At 40.6% G+C, this 21430-nt stretch overlaps 1 protein-coding gene across 1 annotated transcript; it reads right to left on the bottom strand.

Moving 5' to 3' along the window:
* Window positions 1-666: 666 nt before the first annotated feature.
* Window positions 667-19074, bottom strand: LOC121584860 (group 3 secretory phospholipase A2-like). The gene is made up of 7 exons (XM_041901035.1): window positions 18470-19074; window positions 17158-17290; window positions 11950-12084; window positions 9363-10357; window positions 8324-8453; window positions 2693-2812; window positions 667-2479 (listed from the first exon to the last, which is right to left on the bottom strand). The coding sequence occupies exons 1-7, from the start codon at window positions 18987-18989 to the stop codon at window positions 2284-2286; spliced, it is 2229 nt and encodes a 742-aa protein (XP_041756969.1). The 5' UTR covers window positions 18990-19074; the 3' UTR covers window positions 667-2283.
* Window positions 19075-21430: the final 2356 nt, after the last annotated feature.

Genomic DNA, 21430 nt, shown 5'->3' with positions numbered 1-21430 from the left:
CAGTGGTCTATGACACTGCATTGCAGTGCTTGAGGCGTCACTACAGACCCGGGTTCTATCCCAGGCTGTGTCACAACCGTCCGTGACTGGGAGTCCCATAGGTCGGCGCACAATTGGTGAGGGAGAAACTGACAACCTACTTCTCATCGCCAGCAGGTGAAGTCCCATAGCAGCATGCCGTGGAGTAAAACAGCTCTTTTAAGAGCCCACTAACACAAAAGTTATTTTAAGAACCATCTACCGTTGTCATAAAATATATTTGTTCCCCTCCGATTATTTAATGTCTCATTGTCTCTCTTCATTTGGAAGTTATATTAAGTGAAATTTGGGAGTAAAGACCACACCTTAACCCCTTCCCTTTCCCATTAACATCAGTATTATACACACCTGACATGGTACATCAGGTGAGCAGGAGCTCTAATTAAGGTTATATACGACATACAGTTAAGTATGATAACAATGGGAAAGGTTAACCTAGGGTCCATACAAATAGTACAGTTTTCCACCATCTTCACCGGTCTGACAACAAAATGCAGGTGGGAAAAAAACAAATTAGGAAGAGAATGGGTATTTGCTTTCATCTGGTATTAGATCTGCAAAGGTGTAGGGAGGAAATTAGGAGATTAAGTCTAAATGAGATACTAATAAAGAAATGAAACAACTGACTATAAAAGCATTGGAATTTAATAAGTATTCAACTACAGGAAAGAACATGACAGGTGTGTTATAAATTTTTATGTACAATGTTGTCAACAAAATTAGGTTGCTGTTACTTCAGACCCTATTGCAGAATGCAGCCTTTTGACAGCATGTACTAAAGTCGATTTAATCCACATGCATTAGTCCCTTCGTTTCGTTATTGGCATTTACAGTGCCCTCCACTAATATTGGCACCCTTGGTAAATATGAGCAAAACGGGCTGTGAAAAAAAAATTATTTGCCGTTTATCCTCTTGGTCTTTCATTCAAAATATTCACACAAGTAAAACGTTTAAAAAAAAAGTGAAATCAATATTTTTCTCCGAAACATGTGTGCCACAATTATTGGCACCCCTTGCAATTCTTATGAGTAAAATCTAACGAGTATATTCCCATTCAGATGTTATGTTAAATTAGTTCACCTGAGTGATTAGGAACACTTAAGTGGTAAACCATGACTTCCTGTTTCACTGGGGTATAAATATGAGGTGGCACACAGGCCAAGTTCCCATGGTCATCCATCACTATGGAAAAGACCAGATAATACAGTAATGATGTGTGATAAAAGGTTGTTGAGCTGCACAAAATCAGGAAATGGCTATAAGAAAATAGCTCAATGGTTAAAAATGCCCAATTCCACTATCATGGCAATAATTAAGAAGTTTAAAGCAACTGGAGATGTTAACAATCAGCCTGAAAGAGGACGTGTGTCTATATTGACCCCACTCACAGTGAGGAGGATGGTTTGAGTGGCCAAAAAATCTCCAAGGATCACAGCTGGAGAATTGCAGACATTAGTTGGGTCTTGGGGTCAGAAACCCCTGGCCTACAATAAACATTTCAACAAATTGAACTAAACATACTTCCTATTAATGCTGAGATTGTATCATCAGGGTTTGTTTAATACTCATGGTTTCATTTGTTTTCTTAAAACATTATAACTGTACTTCTTCTGATTGTAGTGGCAAGGTAGGTACATGATGATCATCTGACACAATATTAACATTCAAAGGCTTTAGGTAAGAAGTGAAAATCCCACACTGTTTACTTCAACATTATCAATTCATGACATACTAACATTAAGAAAAAAAAACGAATGAATGTGTGTAAATGTCAATTACCTTACTGTTAAAGGTAGAAGGGCACCACCTCTTGAGCAAATTTCAATATACTCTTGGCAACAAAAAAAAAATGCACCTTTAGAACATAAGGGAATCTTGTAATGTGAGATAATGAAGTAACAGAGACTGGTAATGTTCAAGTGTTTAAATCTAGAAGTACAAAGACAATATAAATATATTAAATTAAAATACATGTTGTCAGGGGTCATAGCACCTCAGCAGGAGAATTCTGTACAAATCTAGTTGTGGATCATTATTTACAGTTGAGGTAATATATTTGGGGAAAGGTTGGATGGTATTTGGAATTCCCTCCTACACCGAGCAGCAGCAAATCAAGTCCTTCTGCCACATTTATCATCTTAAGGCTTGTATAACGTCCCCAAAATCACAATAGAGGGTGATGTTGGACAGATGCATTGCATACATGACACAAACAGATTCCCATTCTAACTGGTAACAGGTACCTAAGGGTGCTGATGTTTGGGAATCATCAGTCTAGGTTTCTTGGACTCAATGATCCTCAGACATCGCTTGTAGAGGCGAATAGGAGGCCCTCTTTGTGTGTCTTTACTTGTGCTCTGAGCATTAAGTCTTCCTCTTTCCTCCATGCTTTTAAGGACTTGAATTAGGTCAGTGGCTTGGGAAAATCCAGTAGTACAGCTACAGCAAGAGAGCGAAGAAAAATATATAAATACTTGAACCGACAGGCACATGCACAGTTTCACTAAGTATTATTGTTATTAGATTGACAGTAGGTAAGACACTGACACATTGCATGTAACGTAACAATAAACAATCAGCCTTGTGAAGAGATCCATTGAAAAAGTTGTGGCTCACTGCAAATCTATCATCCTTTGAATTTGAGCCACCAACCTTTTCCCTCCATGACATTCTTTAACACTTGGCACGTTGAAGCAGGATAGAGACACAAAATCCTGCAGGAGGGATTGGAGAATTTTGGTCTTCTCCAAGTATCTGATCTGACCAGCCAGCCTGAAATGTGATGGAGAAAGGTAGAGGGACAGAGGAGACAGGTGGTCCAGGTAGACAGACAGTTGATGAGGAGAAAAAGAAGTTAAGAGAAAGACAGAAACACTATCAGAAAGGAAATATGGGGAGACCGTATATGTGTGAGTGTGTGTGTGCACGTGTGTGTGCATGTAACATGTATGCGTCCATCTTGCGTAGTTATCTAACCCAGCAGGCACGAACCCTCTAACCCATAGTTATTTAACGCAGCTGCAGATACTTTAACACAGTACATTTTAGAGACAGAGTGTTCAGCATACATTGTACCAGTGGAGGCTCCTCAGAGGAGGAAGGGGAGGACCATCCTCCTCAGTGAATTTCATAAAAATAGTGAAACATAAAAAAAAAAAGTTATCCTTTTAGATAAAACTATACTAAATAAACTCTGCAAAAAAAGAAACGTCCTCTCACTGTCAACTGTGTTTATTTTCAGTAAACTTAACATGTGTAAATATTTGTATGAACATAACAAGATTCAACAACAGACAAACTGAACAAGTTCCACAGACATGTGACAAAGGGGGGGGTCAAAATCAAAAGTAACAGTCAGTATCTGGTGTGGCCACCAGCTGCATTAAGTACTGCAGTACATCCCCTCCTCATGGACTGCACCAGATTTGCCAGTTCTTGCTGTGAGATGTTACCCCACCAAGGCACCTGCAAGTTCCCGGACACTTCTGGGGGGAATGGCCCTAGCCGTCACCCTCCGATCCAACAGGTCCCAGACGTGCTCAATGGGATTGAGATCCGGGCTCGTCGCTGACCATGGCAGAACACTGATATTCCTGTCTTGCAGGAAATCACGCACAGAACGAGCAGTATGGCTGGTGGCATTTTCATGCTGGAAGGTCATGTCAGGATGAGCCTGCAGGAAGGGTACCACATGAGGGAGGAGGATGTCTTCCCTGTAATGCACAGCGTTGAGATTGCCTGCAATGACAACAAGCTCAGTCCAATAATGATGCTGTGACACACCGCCCCAGACCATGACGGACCCTCGACCTCCAAATCGATCCCACTCCAGAGAACAGGCCTTGGTTTAACGCTCATTCCTTCGTCGATAAACGCAAATCCGACCATCATCCCTGGTGAGACAAAACCACAACTCGTCAGTGAAGAGCACTTTTTGCCAGTCCTGTCTGGTCCAGCGACGGTGGGTTTGTGCCCATAGGCGACGTTGTTGCCGGTGATGTCTGGTGAGGACCTGCCTTACAACAGGCCTACAAGCCCTCAGTCCAGACTCTCTCAGCCTATTGCGGACAGTCTGAGCACTGATGGAGGGATTGTGCGTTCATGGTGTAACTTGGGCAGTTGTTGTTGCCATCCTGTACCTGTCCCGCAGGTGTGATGTTCAGATGTACCAATCCTGTGCAGGTGTTGTTACACGTGGTCTACCACTGCGAGGACGATCAGCTGTCCGCCCTGTCTCCCTGTCTTAGGCGTCTCACAGTACGGACATTGCAATTTATTGTCCTGGCCACTTCTGCCTTCCTCATGCCTCCTTGCAGCATGCCTAAGGCACTTTCACGCAGATGAGCAGGGACCCTGGGCATCTTTCTTTTGGTGTTTTTCAGTCAGTAGAAAGGCTTCTTTAGTGTCCTAAGTTTTCATAACTGTGACCTTAATTGCCTACCGTCTGTATGCTGTTAGTGTCTAAACGACCGTTCCACAGGTGCATGTTCATTAATTGTTTATGGTTCATTGAACAAACATGGGAAACAGTGTTTAAACCCTTCACAATGAAGATCTGTGAAGTTATTTGGATTTTTACGAATTATCTTTGAAAGACATGGTCCTGAAAAAGCGATGTTTCTTTTTTTGCCTAGTTTATATTCATGTCACCAAATAATTGATTAAAACACACTGTTTTGCAATGAAGGTCTACAGTAGCCTCAACAGCACTCTGTAGGGTAGCACCATGGTGTAGCCGGAGGACAGCTAGTTTCCGTCCTCCTCTGGGTACATTGTAGGGCTGTCACCGGAAAAACAAACATCTTGGTAGACCAAAAGTCGTTTAACGTGTATCTTTCCATATTTAGACACACCCTGTGTTTTAATAAAATCAACTATATGCTTGTCTGATGCTGTTTGATGAAATAAGACCCAAATGACTCAAGAGGGAGCCAGAGATCAAGATAACCAGAAGAGAAAAACCTTAACCTGACCCGACCATCCTCCTCCTGCTGGCTTTCGCAGATTCTGCCATTACTCTCCTGAAGTTACCAGTAATAGGCTACACTAGGAGTCGGCAACCTTTTTCATGTGGAATGCCAATTTGTCTTACAATTTCTACCGATCTGCGTGCCTGTTATGGTTTTCATATGCACATTTTTGTGAAACAGTTTCATTGAATTTATAATAACGTCTTCGTCTCTCAAATTCATTGTCATGTGGTTAATCAAAATTCTATCCAAATCTAAATTAAAATACAAACCTACATAAAGCCAACAAATAACAACATTGCAGCCTGCAGGTAGAAAATATCCTGATAAAAATACTTCTCCTATAAATCACATTGGCTATGCATGGCCTGTCTGCAACGAACTTGAAACATTGTATCAACTTGGGTCCAGTCCGAAGCTCGCACTAGCAGACTTGCAACGTATAAAATATTCTGGGCCCTCAGAGTTTCCCACACAAGTGAGCTCGGGACAGACACAGCTGTAGGCTTTTTTGTGCAAGGGATAAGAGCTCATCAGGTAGACCTATTTTATGACTATTTCCACTGGATCAGAGCATTACATTTTTCCCTTTCACGCGGAGTGGTTATCGAAAGGGAGAGCTGGAAATATTTTTCAAATATATTGAGGAACTATTGTCATTTTCAATGGATGTAAAACCCGACTTTGTTTGCTTTCTGTTTGAGGTGAAGAAAACATTAATTTGAGAAGTTCCACAGCTCATTAGTGGTGGTGCGTTAAGCCCATCAGAAATACTATCAGATCCCCAAGTGGGCACATTTATATGCCTACATTTGCGCGCAGACCAGGTAGCCTATAGGCCTACTTCTATGCATAATCAGTTTGCATTCTTACTCAACATTGACAGTAGCGCTCCAATTAAAAGACAATTTTGACTAAATTGACAAAATTCGTAAATGGAATAAAATAAACCAAAACGTGTTTCTCACAAGTGTAGCATAGGTTGTGCGCCCTGCAAACAATGTGTCCACTCTGACAATGAGAACGGTAAAAGACTGGAATAATAATATATTGAATGCATGAACAGAAATTGCCATAACCAAATTAACGGTAAATGTAGGCTACTACTCGTGATATATGTAATGGGTAATTGATAGACACTAACAATCAAGGCAAACAATTCACACAATTAAGTTATGAAGAGAGAGAGCGCATTCTGGAGGAGATGTGCATCGTGCATTTTAGCCACACTGCCCTTCCTCTTGGACTGTGCCATCCACCCGGCCTCCGCAATGGATTAGTCTCAGCCTATGTTCACTTAGTTCACTGAGATGGGCGCGAATCAGACAGGTGTCTTGTGTGCCATAAAATAATATATACAGTGGGGAGAACAAGTATTTGATACACTGCCGATTTTGCAGGTTTTCCTACTTACAAAGCATGTAGAGGTCTGTAATTTTTTATCATAGGTACACTTCAACTGTGATAGACGGAATCTAAAACAAAAATCCAGAAAATCACATTTCAGCTTCCTTCTTTGGAGGAAGCTGAAAGTCCGTATTGCCCAGCGACAGCCCCGAAACCTGAAGGATCTGGAGAAGGTCTGTATGGAGGAGTGGGCCAAAATCCCTGCTGCAGTGTGTGCAAAACTGGTCAAGACCTACAGGAAACGTATGATCTCTGTAATTGCAAACAAAGGTTTCTGTACCAAATATTAAGTTCTGCTTTTCTGATGTATCAAATACTTATGTCATGCAATAAAATGCAAATGAATTACTTAAAAATCATACAATGTGATTTTCTGGATTTTTGTTTTAGATTCCGTCTCTCACAGTTGAAGTGTACCTATGATAAAAATTACAGACCTCTTACAGACCTCTTTGTAAGTAGGAAAACCTGCAAATTCGGCAGTGTATCAAATACTTGTTCTCCCCACTGTTTATATTTGGTACTGCTCGACATAAAAAAAAATATTGGTCGACCAACAGCCTATCAACCAAACAATCGACCAGTCGACTAATTGGGGTCAGCCCAAGTACATTGACTTCAATACAAAACCTAGGAGGCTCATGGTTCTCACCACCTTCCATAGACTTACACAGTAATTATGACAACTTCCGGAGGACGTCCTCCAACCTATCAGAGCTCTTGCAGCATGAACTGACATGTTGTCCACCCAATCAAAGGATCAGAGAATGAATATAGTACTGAAAACATAAGCTACAGCTAGCTAGCACTGCAGTACATACAATGTTGCGAGTAGTTGACTCAAAGAGAGAGAAAGACAATAGTTGAACAGTTTTGAAGGAGACGCAAGAGAGAGAGAGCGCTAGCTTTATTTCATTGTAATTGTTTCACTTTCACTTAGCTAGGTTATGCAGGAAGCTAGTTTAGCCTAGTCAAACACTGGCTCAAACAGAGTTGGATGCTATGTTAGCTAGCTGGCTATGGCTATCCAACACTGGAACTCTTTCAAGTCAAGGTAAGCTTTTGGATTTAGTAATTTATTGCCACCGTGGCCCATCGGTGTGACTGCTAAACTGCTTGCTGTACACTGTACTGCATGATTGTAGCGGCTTTACTAACACGTTAGTTCTAGTAGCTATGTTGACTAGGTATGACGTTAGCTAATATGGTGACAACGATGTGGGCTGTGTCTAGCGGTTAGCGGTTATGATAGGAAGGTATGGGTTGGAAAGGTTTTTTCGCCTGGTCACAGACAGCTGATGTGTTGTGCACTGAAGTCCACAAGCGAAGGGAAAAGGTGAGATGAGGGGAGCACGTAGATGCGAGAAGGAATTCTACAATGAGCAAAATGATCATGCTGTTTGTATGTGGCTGCTATGAAAGTGAACTGTTAGCGTGTGATCAGGGGTGTATTCATTCTGCCAATTCTGTTGAAAAACGTTTCTTAAAAATGGAAGCAAACGGAACGGGGATAAACATACCTGAATTTGTGCAATAGGAACTCTTGTTTGCAACTGTTGGACTAATGATTACACCCTAGATCAGCTAGATGCAGGTAAGAGTGTGCAAGGTCGTATTGAATGCGTCACTGTCACCTTGAAGACTCACGTTTTTCTCTCGACCTGTGCACCTACATTGTAAACTTTCACTCATAGGCTAGGTTGTAGCAACCTCATGATAGGTATATTGAAAATGTGAGTATCATGTAGTAGCCTAAACCTATCAATGTTACATTGAGCTGGGTGAATGGAATATGAATGACAGTCATCCAATATGCTGTAATAGAAATAAAGCAATGCTCTTAAAACATTTAAAAATCGTCCTCCCTCATCTTAAGTGTCACTGCATTGTACGGATACCGTCTCACCTGTGGGTGCAATCACAATGGTACACAGTCTTTGATTCCATGTTGTGGAGATCATATCTCTTCTCTAAAGGGGAAATTTTGTATTTACATTCATCCAAATGCTTGAGGGTGCCACAAAGAAGCATATTATCTGTAACACAGAGAACAAACAGAACATACTGAAGCTAGCCGAGTCATGACAAACAGTAAGTGTCCTTCGTAATTAATGGGACAGAAGCATTTTTCTTCTTTTGACTACATCAAGCTTGTCACTCTACAAATGTGTTGGATGCATTTTCTGTTTGTTTTGGTTGTGTTTCAGAATTTGTTTTTGCCCAATAGAAATGAATGCGAAATAATGTATTGTGTCATTTTGTAGTCACTTTTATTGTAAATAAGAATAGAATGTTTCGAAACACTTCTACATTAATGTGGATGCTACCATGATTACGGATAATCCTAAATGAATCGTGAATAATGATGATTGAGAAAGTTAGACCCACAAATATCATACCCCACAAAAAAGATACCCTCCTCTGTTATTGTAATGGTGAGAGGTTAGCATGTCCTGGGGGTATGATATTTGTGCGCCGGTAACTCACTCAACATTATTCACGATTCATTCAGGATTATCTTTAATCATGGTAGCATCCACATTAATGTTGAAGTGTTTAGAAACATATTCTATTCTTATTTAAAATAAAAGTGACTCCAAAATGACACATTATTTACCATTCATTTCGTCCCCTAAAATGGGGTGACTATGTACAAAAAGTGCTGTAGTTTCTAAACGGTTCATCCGATATGGATGAAAATACCTTCAAATTAAAGCTGACAGTCTGTACTTTAACCTCATCGCCATTGTATCATTTCAAATCCAAAGTGCTGGAGTACTGAGTAAATAAAATGCTTCACTGTCCCAATAATTACGGAGGGCACTGCATATCTATAATGGCATCATCAAGCTTTTCCTAGAAAGCCGAATTCAAGCTTGGGGCAGTTGCAGGCTGGCCATTTACCAGACTGATAGTGGGCTCATGGACAAACACAAAAATACTACCTGTTGTCATAGATGGTGCACTCTCAGTAGGGGTTTGTATTAGAGGTGTGGTCCTTAGCTTTGAGGAAGGGGTCCTCTTAGTCACAGTTGGAGATGTTGTTGTCTTATTTGAGGGCATTGTTCTCTGAGTTTGAGATATTCTTGTCTGGGATGGTGATGCAGTCTTGTTTGCTGAGGATATGGTCGTTGGTGTTGTAGTTATCTGTTCCAAACAGGCTTTGCCTCGTTCCCCCCTCCAGCGGCGAGGCTGAACGGTATCTCCTCTTGGAGGGCCACTGGGGCCACAACGGTGAATTTTCCTAAGAGCCTTTGGGATTTTGGGACTTTTGGGTATAAGAGTTGTGGTTGTTAAAGTTGTTGTCTGTGGCGAAGGCTTTGGTGTTGATGTAGTCCTCTGCGTTGTTGTGGATGTTGTCCTCTGTCGTGAGCGTGTTTTTTTCTTTGGTGTAGCTTGATTTTGATGTGAGGGCGATGTTGTTTTTTCAGTTCTAGATCCAGTCTTTTGTTTAGCAGTTTTTTTCATTTTTACCTGAGATGTGGTTGTAATAATTTTAAAAGCAGTTCTCTGAGTTGTGGGTGTGGTTTTCAGTTTTGGTGATGCACTCCTCGGTATCAGGGATGCAGTTGTCTGTATTGAGGGTGCGCTAGTCTGTGTTTGAGATGTTGTTTGTGTTTGACGTGTGGTTGTTTGAGTTGTGAATGTTTTCTTGACCCTGCTGCATCCTTTCACTTTCCTGTGTTTTATCTGGAAGGCATCTCCTCTGGGAGGACCTCTTGGAACACAGTCCCGTGGGGGGGCAAATAGCTTGGGGCGGTTCCCTTTGGGGTTTTTCCTGGTTGGGCTAGACAAGGGTCTCACTGTAACCAGGTTTTCCCCGGTGCCTGCTGATGTTTGGGGGTCACTGCTGCCACCATGTTCACTGGTCGTGCGGTTGATGGTGTAATCTATGGGATTTTTGAAGACAGCATATGGGGCCACTTTGGCCACCTTGCACCTGCACAGAGCAAACATTGACTTATTAGACAGCCCAAACATGCCAAGAGAGAATCCTTTCATTAACTCATAGGCAGTGTTGGGGTCGTTACTCAAAATAAGTAATGTAATACCTATTACTCGTTACTTCTTTCAACAGTAACGAATTACTTTACTTATTACTCCCTGGGAAAAGTAATTAGTTACACTACTATATTACTTTTGCGCTACACCCCAAAACATTGGCGCTCAATGTAAACATTACATTACGTAGGCCTATACACTAACACAAGTAGCTTAATAATGACAGACACAAAATCTACTACATACCAAGCTACAAGCTTGTTCAGCTCTTCCTGAGTTAAAGCCTGTCATCCTCAATGATTAAAATCAAGCCTTGGTTGTTTGGAGGAGGTAGGCCTACACAGTCATCTTCAACAGCAGTGATCAGGCCTCGGGGGTTTTCCGCTATGAGTTTTGTCTTGGCGTGTTGCTTTTGCAGGTGCTTCAAGAGATTGGAAGTTGTGTTTCTAGCAGTGAACCGTTTTTTCTTGCCTGGGCACAGTTGACGTTTTAAGGTTATATTATTTTAATTTTGTCCTCCTACCAAATCAAAGTTTAGTTTATTTGCACAAATAGAAAGACAGTTTGTAACAGTAAAGAAAAATAAACATATGTGTGCAGGAGGGGGGAAAAAAGCCCAAAAGTAATGGGAGTACTTCCACACTGAGAAACTCAATGTTTTAGACGCTTCTGCCATTTTTCATCGCCCTCACTAAAGCAGTTTGTAGTAACGCGTGCGTAAACAGGAACTTGGTGAGAGGACGTCGGACTTAGGACGAAAACAATGGTAGAATATGGGGCGGGGGGATTTTTTTTATATTGCGCCAACAGAGAGGGAATAATAATAATCACAAATATTTATTTGGATCCATAACTGTAATGGGAAGGGTAACAAAAGTAACGACGACCTATCTTTGATCAGTAACTAATATTATTACTCAAATTGGAACAGTATTCCATTATATTACTTGTTACCGCAAAAAGTACCGTAATAGTATTATTGTAACGCTTTACTTTGTAACGCATTACCCCCAACACTGGCCATAGTTCTCTCTGTATTTTCACAACATTGTCAATATTAGCTGTTTTCCTTAATTTTGTGTACATTAGCTTACTGGTTGTATTTTTTGTAATTTCAGAGTCACTGTATATTTCATATAGAACAAAATAAATACATACAGTAATTATATTATACAATCTAAACAAGTTTCACTGCGTATTTTAAATATAGGGAATTACTTTTAATTTTCAACGTTTTGCTGGGATGGACCAGGGCAATGTGGTGTTGTTGCCTGGAGGAAGGGTGAGGGGGCTGGATATCAGGCAAGTTATCACAAGCATCTACATTACAACTGGAGAGCTTCTGCTGCTGTTTCAATTGCCTATCATATGATCCCTATTACATTTTTTGGTGAAACAATAGCATGTCCCATATTACTATCCTTATCACAGTTATTACAGTATTATAGAACAAAGTCCATGTACTGTAAACACTTGATCAGGACAATATCACTTACCCACACTCAATTATTTTTGACAGACAGTACTCACATTCCCCACCAGTTAAGCTCAGTGCATTGACTCCTGGGAGTGAACTCGAAGCAGGGCATCTTGAGGAGGTTGAAGAAGCTGAAGCCCACCATATTGGAGATGGTATCATTTACACGCTGGAGGCACTGGCGAAACCTGATGACAACAGAAAGAAGGGTAGGTAATGCTAAGACCGTGGCATTAAAGGGACATTAAAAAAAAATATATATATATATATATTCATCATCTCCAGCCCCACCCGAACATGTGAAAATGGTGCGTTTCTGTGTTGTAGTAAAAAAAAAGAGGAATATAAGTGTTTCCAATGACATCATCAACCAATTAGTAGTCAATGCCTACTCATAATTGGTTAAAATCACATGATGCACACTGATGATGTCATTGGAAACACTTCTCTTCCTCTATCTTTTACTACAGAACATAGAAACGTGCCATTTGCACATATGTTGATGTTGGGGTGCTGCTGGAAAGAATGAATATGCTTAACAATATAGCTTAACATTTTAGAAATGTCCCTTTAAGTAGTCAGTTCTCTCCTAAGCTTACCAGTGCTGTTTTAAGCTCAAACAACAAACATCAGGGATCTCTCACCAAAGGAATAGTTAAAATAGGTTGGCAAACTTGGCATGTTGTCAACAAGAGCAAATCATACTGAATTGTATTACACTTATTCATATTGAATAGTTGATGATTTTCCCATCATTTATTTAAAGCCAATGTGTCCAACAGAGCCACATATCGTAGTTGCTTGGTAGTCACAGGGAAAATTGACAAATCAAAACATGACATTTTACAGGAAGATTTAAATTGCTTTCATGAAAAGTGATGTGCTATTCATCCAATTATGTAACTACTTGGTGCTTACTAGAGCTCTGCTAACCGACCAGAGCCCAACATTATACAGTGGGGAAAAAAAGTATTTAGTCAGCCACCAATTGTGCAAGTTCTCCCACTTCAAAAGATGAGAGAGGCCTGTAATTTTCATCATAGGTACACGTCAACTATGACAGACAAAATGAGAAAACATTTTTTTAAATGAATCTATTTGCAAATTATGGTGGAAAATAAGTATTTGGTCAATAACAAAAGTTTGTCAATACTTTGTTATATACCCTTTGTTGGCAATGACACAGGTCAAACGTTTTCTGTAAGTCTTCACAAGGTTTTCACACACTGTTGCTGGTATTTTGGCCCATTCCTCCATGCAGATCTCCTCTAGAGCAGTGATGTTTTGGGGCTATCGCTGGGCAACACGGACTTTCAACTCCCTCCAAAGATTTTCTATGGGGTAGAGATCTGGAGACTGGCTAGGCCACTCCAGGACCTTGAAATGCTTCTTACGAAGCCACTCCTTCGTTGCCCGGCGGTGTGTTTGGGATCATTGTCATGCTGAAAGACCCAGCCACGTTTCATCTTCAATGCCCTTGCTGATGGAAGGAGGTTTTCACTCAAAATCTCACGATACATGGCCCCATTCATTCTTTCCTTTACACGGATCAGTCGTCCTGGTCCCTTTGCAGAAAAACAGCCCCAAAGCATGATGTTTCCGGGCCTGGACATGTACTGGCTTAAGCAGGGGGACACGTCTGGCACTGTAGGATTTGAGTCCTGGCGGCGTAGTGTGTTACTGATGGTAGGCTTTGTTACTTTGGTCCCAGCTCTCTGCAGGTCATTCACTAGGTCCCCCCGTGTGGTTCTGGGATTTTTGCTCACTGTTCTTGTGATCATTTTGACCCCACGGGGTGAGATCTTGCGTGGAGCCCCAGATCGAGGGAGATTATCAGTGGTCTTGTATGTCTTCCATTTCCTAATAATTGCTCCCACAGTTGATTTCTTCAAACCAAGCTGCTTACCTATTGCAGATTCAGTCTTCCCAGTCTGGTGCAGGTCTACAATTTTGTTTCTGGTGTCCTTTGACAGCTCTTTGGTCTTGGCCATAGTGGAGTTTGGAGTGTGACTGTTTGAGGTTGTGGACAGGTGTCTTTTATACTGATAACAAGTTCAAACAGGTGCCATTAATACAGGTAACGAGTGGAGGACAGAGGAGCGTCTTAAAGAAGAAGTTACAGGTCTGTGAGAGCCAGAAATCTTACTTGTTTGTAGATGACCAAATACTTATTTTCCACCATAATTTGCAAATAAATTCATTAAAAATCCTACAATGTGATTTTCTGGAATTTCTTTTCTCAATTTGTCTGTCATAGTTGACGTGTACCTATGATGAAAATTACAGGCCTCTCTCATCTTTTTAAGTGGGAGAACTTGCACAATTGGTGGCTGACTAAATACTTTTTTCCCCCACTGTACGTCGGGTTAGGGCCGGGTAGGGCCTGTTGATTCATAACTAGGGCACGGGCAAGGCTCGGGTATCACTAAATGGATCACTAACATTTTGAAGCCGAGCCATTTGTGCATGCTCTGCTGTAGAGCCCTGCACAGGCATGAATTTTAAGCCCGAGCCCTACCCATGCCCGCAACGTTCAGGCCATACCCTACCCTACCCAGGCCTGATTGCTTCTGCAAAATGTAAGGCCCGACCCTGCCCAAAGCCCGAAATCATAAATAACTTCCTCCGTTAGTAAATCCATTAGCTTCAGGTAGCAGAGCTCTAGTGACAGACAGAGAGGAGCAGCTAATGGATTTACTAAATTTGGCAGAAGCAATCGGGCCTGGGTAGGGTAGGGCCTGAATGTCGCTGTCATGGGTATGGCTTAAAATTCATGCCTGTGCAGGGCTCTAGTGCTTACTGTGGAATTAATACAGTGTCTGGCCTTGTCAGTTAAACCTTGGAGGAGAATGAGACTGCATTGTCTGTCTGGCACTCATGCTTTAAGGAAATTAATTAGAGTATAAGCGTATTACACAAGCATCTGTCTGTGTTCTGTGGCAACTCAGAGCTGGGAGTTGACACCTCACCTCATCTCCAAAGTGTCTGATTATGAGTCCTGAAAGAGACCGGCAATTATTGCTCACCCTACACTCTTAGAAAAAAAAGTGCTAAGTAGAATTAGGGTTCTTCGGTTTGTTCCCATAGGTGAACGCTTTTTGGTGCTAGGTAGCACCCTTTGCAGAGGGTTTTTACCTAGAACCTTCTATGTAGGGTTCTTCATAGAACCCCCTGTAAATAGTTCTACCTAGAACCTCTATGAAAATGTTATTTCTAGAACCCTCTATGAAAGGTTCTACCAAGAACCCTTTATCTTTGAAGGGTTCTTCCTAGAACCCTATATGAACGGTTCCACCAGCCTTATTAGACTTTAAAATTAAATTTTTCATGACAATACATTATATAAATCATAAGACCTTTCTTTGAGGGCCTAGTTAGACCCTAACACAGTGGTGTTAGGAAACTCCTCGTTTAAAGGCCACATCAGGCCTGTAAGTCACATTATGCTCGCTTTCAAAGTGTAATTCCTATTGGAATCCAGCCAGAGTGAGGATATCCAACAATTGGAACTTTTAAATCACCCGCAACCTGCATTCAGAATGACTGCCAGGGTAAGGAAGATTATTTAGGTAGTCTCATTAATCAATCTAAACTGGAACAACAATCTCAGTAAGGTGTGCAATAGTAACAGATTGGATTAGTTTAGAACAATGTATTTTATCTTTGTGTAGCATAAGATTAATCAACCAATCAATGTACATGCAATACACAGCTATTGAAACAAACAATTCTGAAAATGAACCTGTAATAGAGCATGCTGGGAAATATGATAATGATGGGCGTGGTTTTGAGTGTTTTACTCTACACAGTGTAAAAATTACACAATCACACTCAACTCTGGTTATACCACCAGTTAAGTTAATTTGACTCCTAAATCAAAACTAGAATGTTACCCTGAAAAATCAACACTAGGTAAAACTGGCCAATTTGCTGTGTACCATACAATACACTGCTGGTTTACTCATACTCCCTTCTATTCTCCTACTCTCTGCTCAATAAAAATCACAGAAAATACTCATTTGAAAGACATAAATCATGGCAAAGATATAAACTATGTCAGTACTGTATAAGTAAAATGACTAAGGGAATACCAGATACATGCATACATATTCCCATATTGGTACAGTTTAAAACATTCTCACATCTATCTTTTTAAACTCATTACTCAAACTCCTGATGTTAAAGTTTAAGCACTGAGGTAAACACTAATGCTCAGGCACTATTTAAAAGTATGAAAAATGTTTACAATAAAAAACTTATTCAGAAGGGTATGTAGAACCCTTATTGCCTTCCAAATAATCATTCTTGCCTTCCAAAGAATCGTCAAAGAAAACCAGTTCTTCCAAAAACAGTTTTTAGGATGTTAAAGGTCCTAGGTAGAACCCTTTGCCTTACAAAGAACCCTTGTCTTCCAAAAATGGTTCTTCAGATTAAAACGCTTCTTGGTAGAACCCTATCCCTCCGCAAAGAAGCCTTTTGGAACCCTTTTTTCTAAGAGTGTACAGACATAAAAAGTGTGCATGTTCTCTCTTGACATCAAAAGTATTTATTTTGAGGGTCTATCACAGAGCATGTTATAAAGTCAGGCAAGCTTTATTTTTTTATGGGGGAGTGTGACTTTTTTTCATTCACCTTATTTTATTGGTGCATGCATTGCGGTAATCCAAATTGGGGTGCCATTTAAAGATGCACTATGCAGAAATCACGCCGCCATTTCCTGGTTGCTAAAATTCTAATAGTTCGCTTAATTTCCGTTTATGTGACAAAACAAGCAAGTATAGTGTAGAAAATCATTGTACCATCTAAACCGCTGTGAAATATATTTTCCATAACCATAACTATTGCATTTTCAACTATTTGAAGCTGGTGTACAAAATCGAAAGTAATAGACGCAAAAACTAAACTTATGAACGGGAAGCATAGAAATAGCGTGCATAGAACAGATCTACCGCTTCTTAGACTTGCTTTCAATGAGAATGACAGATCTGTAACTAACATTTCTATTCGAATTTGGTCGGGTCGCCCAAAAACTTACATATTGCAGCTTTAGAAAATAAATGCCTATCAGTTGGCAGATGAGTCATGCACCATGTACCACACCCCTGAAAAATAAGGTCAGCATAATAAAAAGTCACTCTTTATTGAACTTTATTGAGCTATAGCTCAATAAAGCTCTAAGGAGTTCCCCTTCAGGGGACAGGAATATGTGTCATCCCTGGAATGTGATAGATGCTGCCCAGGGGCGACACACTGAGGCTCACCTTTGGTCACAGTCGCAGTGTGAGATGGTGAAGAAGTTGGGGTTGAAAACACCATAGTTCACTGTGAAGGAGGGGATAGTGTTACTGCAGTGGTCATGCTCACGGCAGCACCCGTCCGCTCGCTCAAACATTCCTACAACAAGAAACATACAGTGGAGAGACTAAATAAGTCCCTCAGATCCTTAAAATACACATTTCATGTGTAATGACACATTGCTACAGTGGGTGGTCGGCAGTAGCACCAAGCACAAACGTTATAGATCAATAAGTAAGATGTGACATAGTGCTTGCTGGAATAGAAGTAGGCCTACAGTACACACATGGCAACTCCAAGGAGTTGTCCTGATCAAATAGGTTACAGACAAATAGGGATAAGGAATTACATTTACATTTTTTTACATTTTAGTCATTTAGCAGACGCTCTTATCCAGAGCGACTTTACAGTTAGTGAGTGCATTTTTTTTTTCATACTGGCCCCCATGGGAATCGAACCCACAACCCTGGCGTTGCAAGCGCAATTATCTACCAACTGCGCTACAGGGGGTTGTGCCCTGTGCCCAATTTGAGGCTAGATACAAATGTTTCAGTTATGAATTCTGTCCTCTGTGTGTGACCATGCCATACATTTACATTACATTTACATTTTAGTCATTTAGCAGACGCTCTTATCCAGAGCGACTTACAGTTAGTGAATACATATTTTTTTATACTGGCCCCCCGTGGGAATCAAACCCACAACCCTGGCATTGCAAATGCCATGCTCTATCAACTGAGCTACATCCCTGCCGGCCATTCCCTCCCCTACCCTGGACGACGCTGGGCCAATTGTGCGCCGCCCATGAGTCTCCCGGTCGCGGCCGGCTGCGACAGAGCCTGGATTCGAACCAGGATCTCTAGTGGCACAGTTAGCACTGCGATGCAGTGCCTTAGACCACTGCGCCACTCAGAAGACGTTGTCCAGAAACAGCTATCCTATAACATGGCTCTTGTTTTCACTATACATCCAAATCATTACATTATGAAGCGGCCCAAATATGGTTTTAAGAACAGAAGGCTGTCCCAACTTTGAAACAAATTAGGTATAAGCCCTTTTGATAGAATATGACAGGGTATATACTATTATGTGATATTTCATTCAGAGTATAATATTCAGTCTTTTCACTGATAAAAGTGTTGGATGGTGTGAATTACAAATGTATAGATACATTTATACTGTAGATAGCCTACTGTATTTTGATTCTATAGGACACATCTAATTGAAAGACATCTCTGGTGATCAGCATGTGTGAAGTGTAAATATTATTCTACTCACCTAACTGTTTGTAGTCAATCGCTTTGCTTCCAGTGCCACACCAAAGTGTCCCAGGAAATACCCACGCGCGTTTCCTACGGGATTTTGCACCCGAAATATGTTGTTGCTCTAATGGGTCATGTTTCGTCTGTTTGGTAAATCCATCGACAGGTCTCAGTGGGCACAGGTTGTCTGGACTCAACAACGCCCTGATATTTAAGTGGGAGAATTCCACGGGGCTCTCCGAGCGCGTTTGGCGGCAAAGATACAGGTAACTGCCAGTGGCTACAGGGTCGTCGTTAATTGAGCATTTTACAAGCTGCTTCTCTGACCATTCGCTTACATATAACATCAATGTATGGGTCCCGACCATATTTCGGAGGAAGCTCAGGCGCGTGTGTCCTAGTCCAGTGAAACTCGTCCTGTGGCAGAAATTGGCATTTTGCGCGTCCGTCCCTGCTAACATCTTCACATCATGTGCACTTAGCAAACTGAGCAATGACAAGCACAGAACAAATTGCAATAAACTTTTGTTTATCATCTCAAAAATAGTCTATAGACTAAATGATATTATTACATCAATGAAAAAAGTAACAGCAGTCTCAATAGAGCTCGCCAGTTTATAGTCCAAAAAACCGGAAATTAGTTGCCTCTGGTTCGTTCAGTCCGCCACAGTGGACGTCATAATACCTATAAAAACACGGATATGGTTCCAATGTTTTTTCCGCCATTCATTTTTCACATCGTGAATTTTACAAACACTTCAAATGAAGTGTGTGTTTGGTGTAGGATTACCTTGGCGTGACGTTTTGATAACCGTGCAATTCTCTCTCAGACAAGGTGAGTTTTATCAATACATTCGCCTCAATTTATGGGTATATGAACTCTCAAAAATTCGAAATGCTAATTAGCAACAGAGAAGACCTCATCAAGACTATAAATTCCTGCAGGAAGCTCCTGCACATCATCTTTAGCCTACACTGTCAGCTACCGACCAGCGCAAGCAGAGAGACCTGTGCCCAATCCATGATGAATCCATGTGCTGTATTGAAATTCATTGAATAAAGTGTTGAACTTCTTCCGTCTGCTTTCGATGGCTTAGCTAGCTACTGACTACACTTTAGCTAGCTAGTTTGCAGAGCAGCAGATCAAAAAATAATTTTGTATTATCAGTGGTGGAAAAAGTAACCAATTGTCATACTTGAGTAAAAGTAAAGATACCTTAATTGAAAATGACTGAAGTAAAAGTCACCCAGTAAAATAGTACTTGAGTGAAAGTATTTGGTTTTAAATATACTTAAGTATCAAAAGTAAATGTAATAGCAAAAATATACTTAAGTATCAAAAGTAGAAGTACAAATATTTAAAAATTCCTTATATTAAGAAAACCAGATGGCACAATTTTCATTAAAACATTTTTTTTTTTACAGATAGCCAGGGGCACACTCCAACACTCAGACATAATTTACAAACAAAGCATTTGTGTTTAGTGAGTCTGCCAGATCACAGGCAGTGGGGATGACCAGGGATGTTCTCTTGATAAGTGGGTGAATTGGACCATTTTCTGTCCTGCTAAGCATTCAAATAATAAATGTATGGAGTAAAAAGTACAATATTTTCTTTAGGAATGTAGTGAAGTAAAAGTAAAGTACAGATACCCCCCCAAACTACTTAAGTAGTACTTTAAAGTATTTTTACTTAAGTACTTTACACCACTGTGTATTACTTAGCCTAGATATTGTTTGGACAGTATGTTGATTTTGGTGTCTATTTCAGACCTTATGGCATTTTTCAAGGAATAGCTTTAAAAGGGGTGAAGAAAGTGGGTTGTAATTGTAGCGTTGGTATTAAGAGATTCCTACAGCATACAGTAGGCTAAGGCTTACATATCTCACAAAAATGTTGTAGAAAGTATATGCTCTGTCAGGTGGAGAATATAAAAGGGGAGGAAAGGATTCAATGTGTTACAATAGACCTCAAAGTGTAATAATGTGTGGGATACAAGTTTTAAGCCATAACATTAAAGGTTGTAACAGCCCAATTAAGAGGAAAAAGATACTTGACCAACTTAAGCGAATTAAGTGTGAAATAGCCTTTCTACAGGAGACCCACCTGTCTGATGAGGAACATTCAAAACTGGCTAGGTCATGGGCTACACAGGTCTTCTTTTCATCACATAGCTCAGATTGTATACAGGGTGTTGTAATTCTAATACATAGGTCTGTCCAATTTAGCCTATACTCCAAATTTACGGACGAAGAGGGGAGATATGTACTGGTTAATGGCTTAATGGCTCCATCTGGGGTGTCGGGGTCTCTATGTTTAACATATATGCACCACATGACAATAATCCACAATTTATCAAGAATATGTTTGACTTGGTCTTAGAAAAGGCACGCGGGATTGTTTTAATTGGGGAAGACTTCAACTGTGTTTTGTCAACCTTGTTGGATAAAAGTCCCTCTTCTCATGTACCTCCTTCCACCACCATGAGCAGAACTCTTAAACACAGATGTGAGGATCTGGGTTTCATAGAGGCCTGAAGACATACAGTATGCACCCCAGAGACAGAAACGATACATTTTATTCTCATCCCCATAACTCTTACTCCAGAATAGACTACTTTTTGGTATCTAAAAACGAATCCCATAGGGTTCTGGACTGTAAGATGAGTAGTATAACTCTCAGTAACCATGCCCCAGTCTCTATAATGTGGGACGTTGAAAGGAACACCTCAGCAAATCGCTGGAGGCTCAACACCTCATTGGTAGGGGACACTGGCTTCTAAGACTACATCAGGACAGAGTTTATGCAATTCCTTGAATTCAATGATACAGCAGAGATTTCTCCTACAACTCTGTGGGAGGCAGCTAAGGTGGTATTGAGGGGTAAAATTATTTCTTTTTCTTCAACCTTGAAAAAAGCTAGTGTCCAAAGGTTTAGAACTTGAAGAAAATAGAAGGTCTAGAACAACAACTGAGG

Source organism: Coregonus clupeaformis, chromosome 16 (genome assembly GCF_020615455.1).
Source record: "Coregonus clupeaformis isolate EN_2021a chromosome 16, ASM2061545v1, whole genome shotgun sequence".
Lineage (NCBI taxonomy): Eukaryota > Metazoa > Chordata > Actinopteri > Salmoniformes > Salmonidae > Coregonus > Coregonus clupeaformis.
This window is presented reverse-complemented; position numbering and strand designations above follow the sequence as displayed.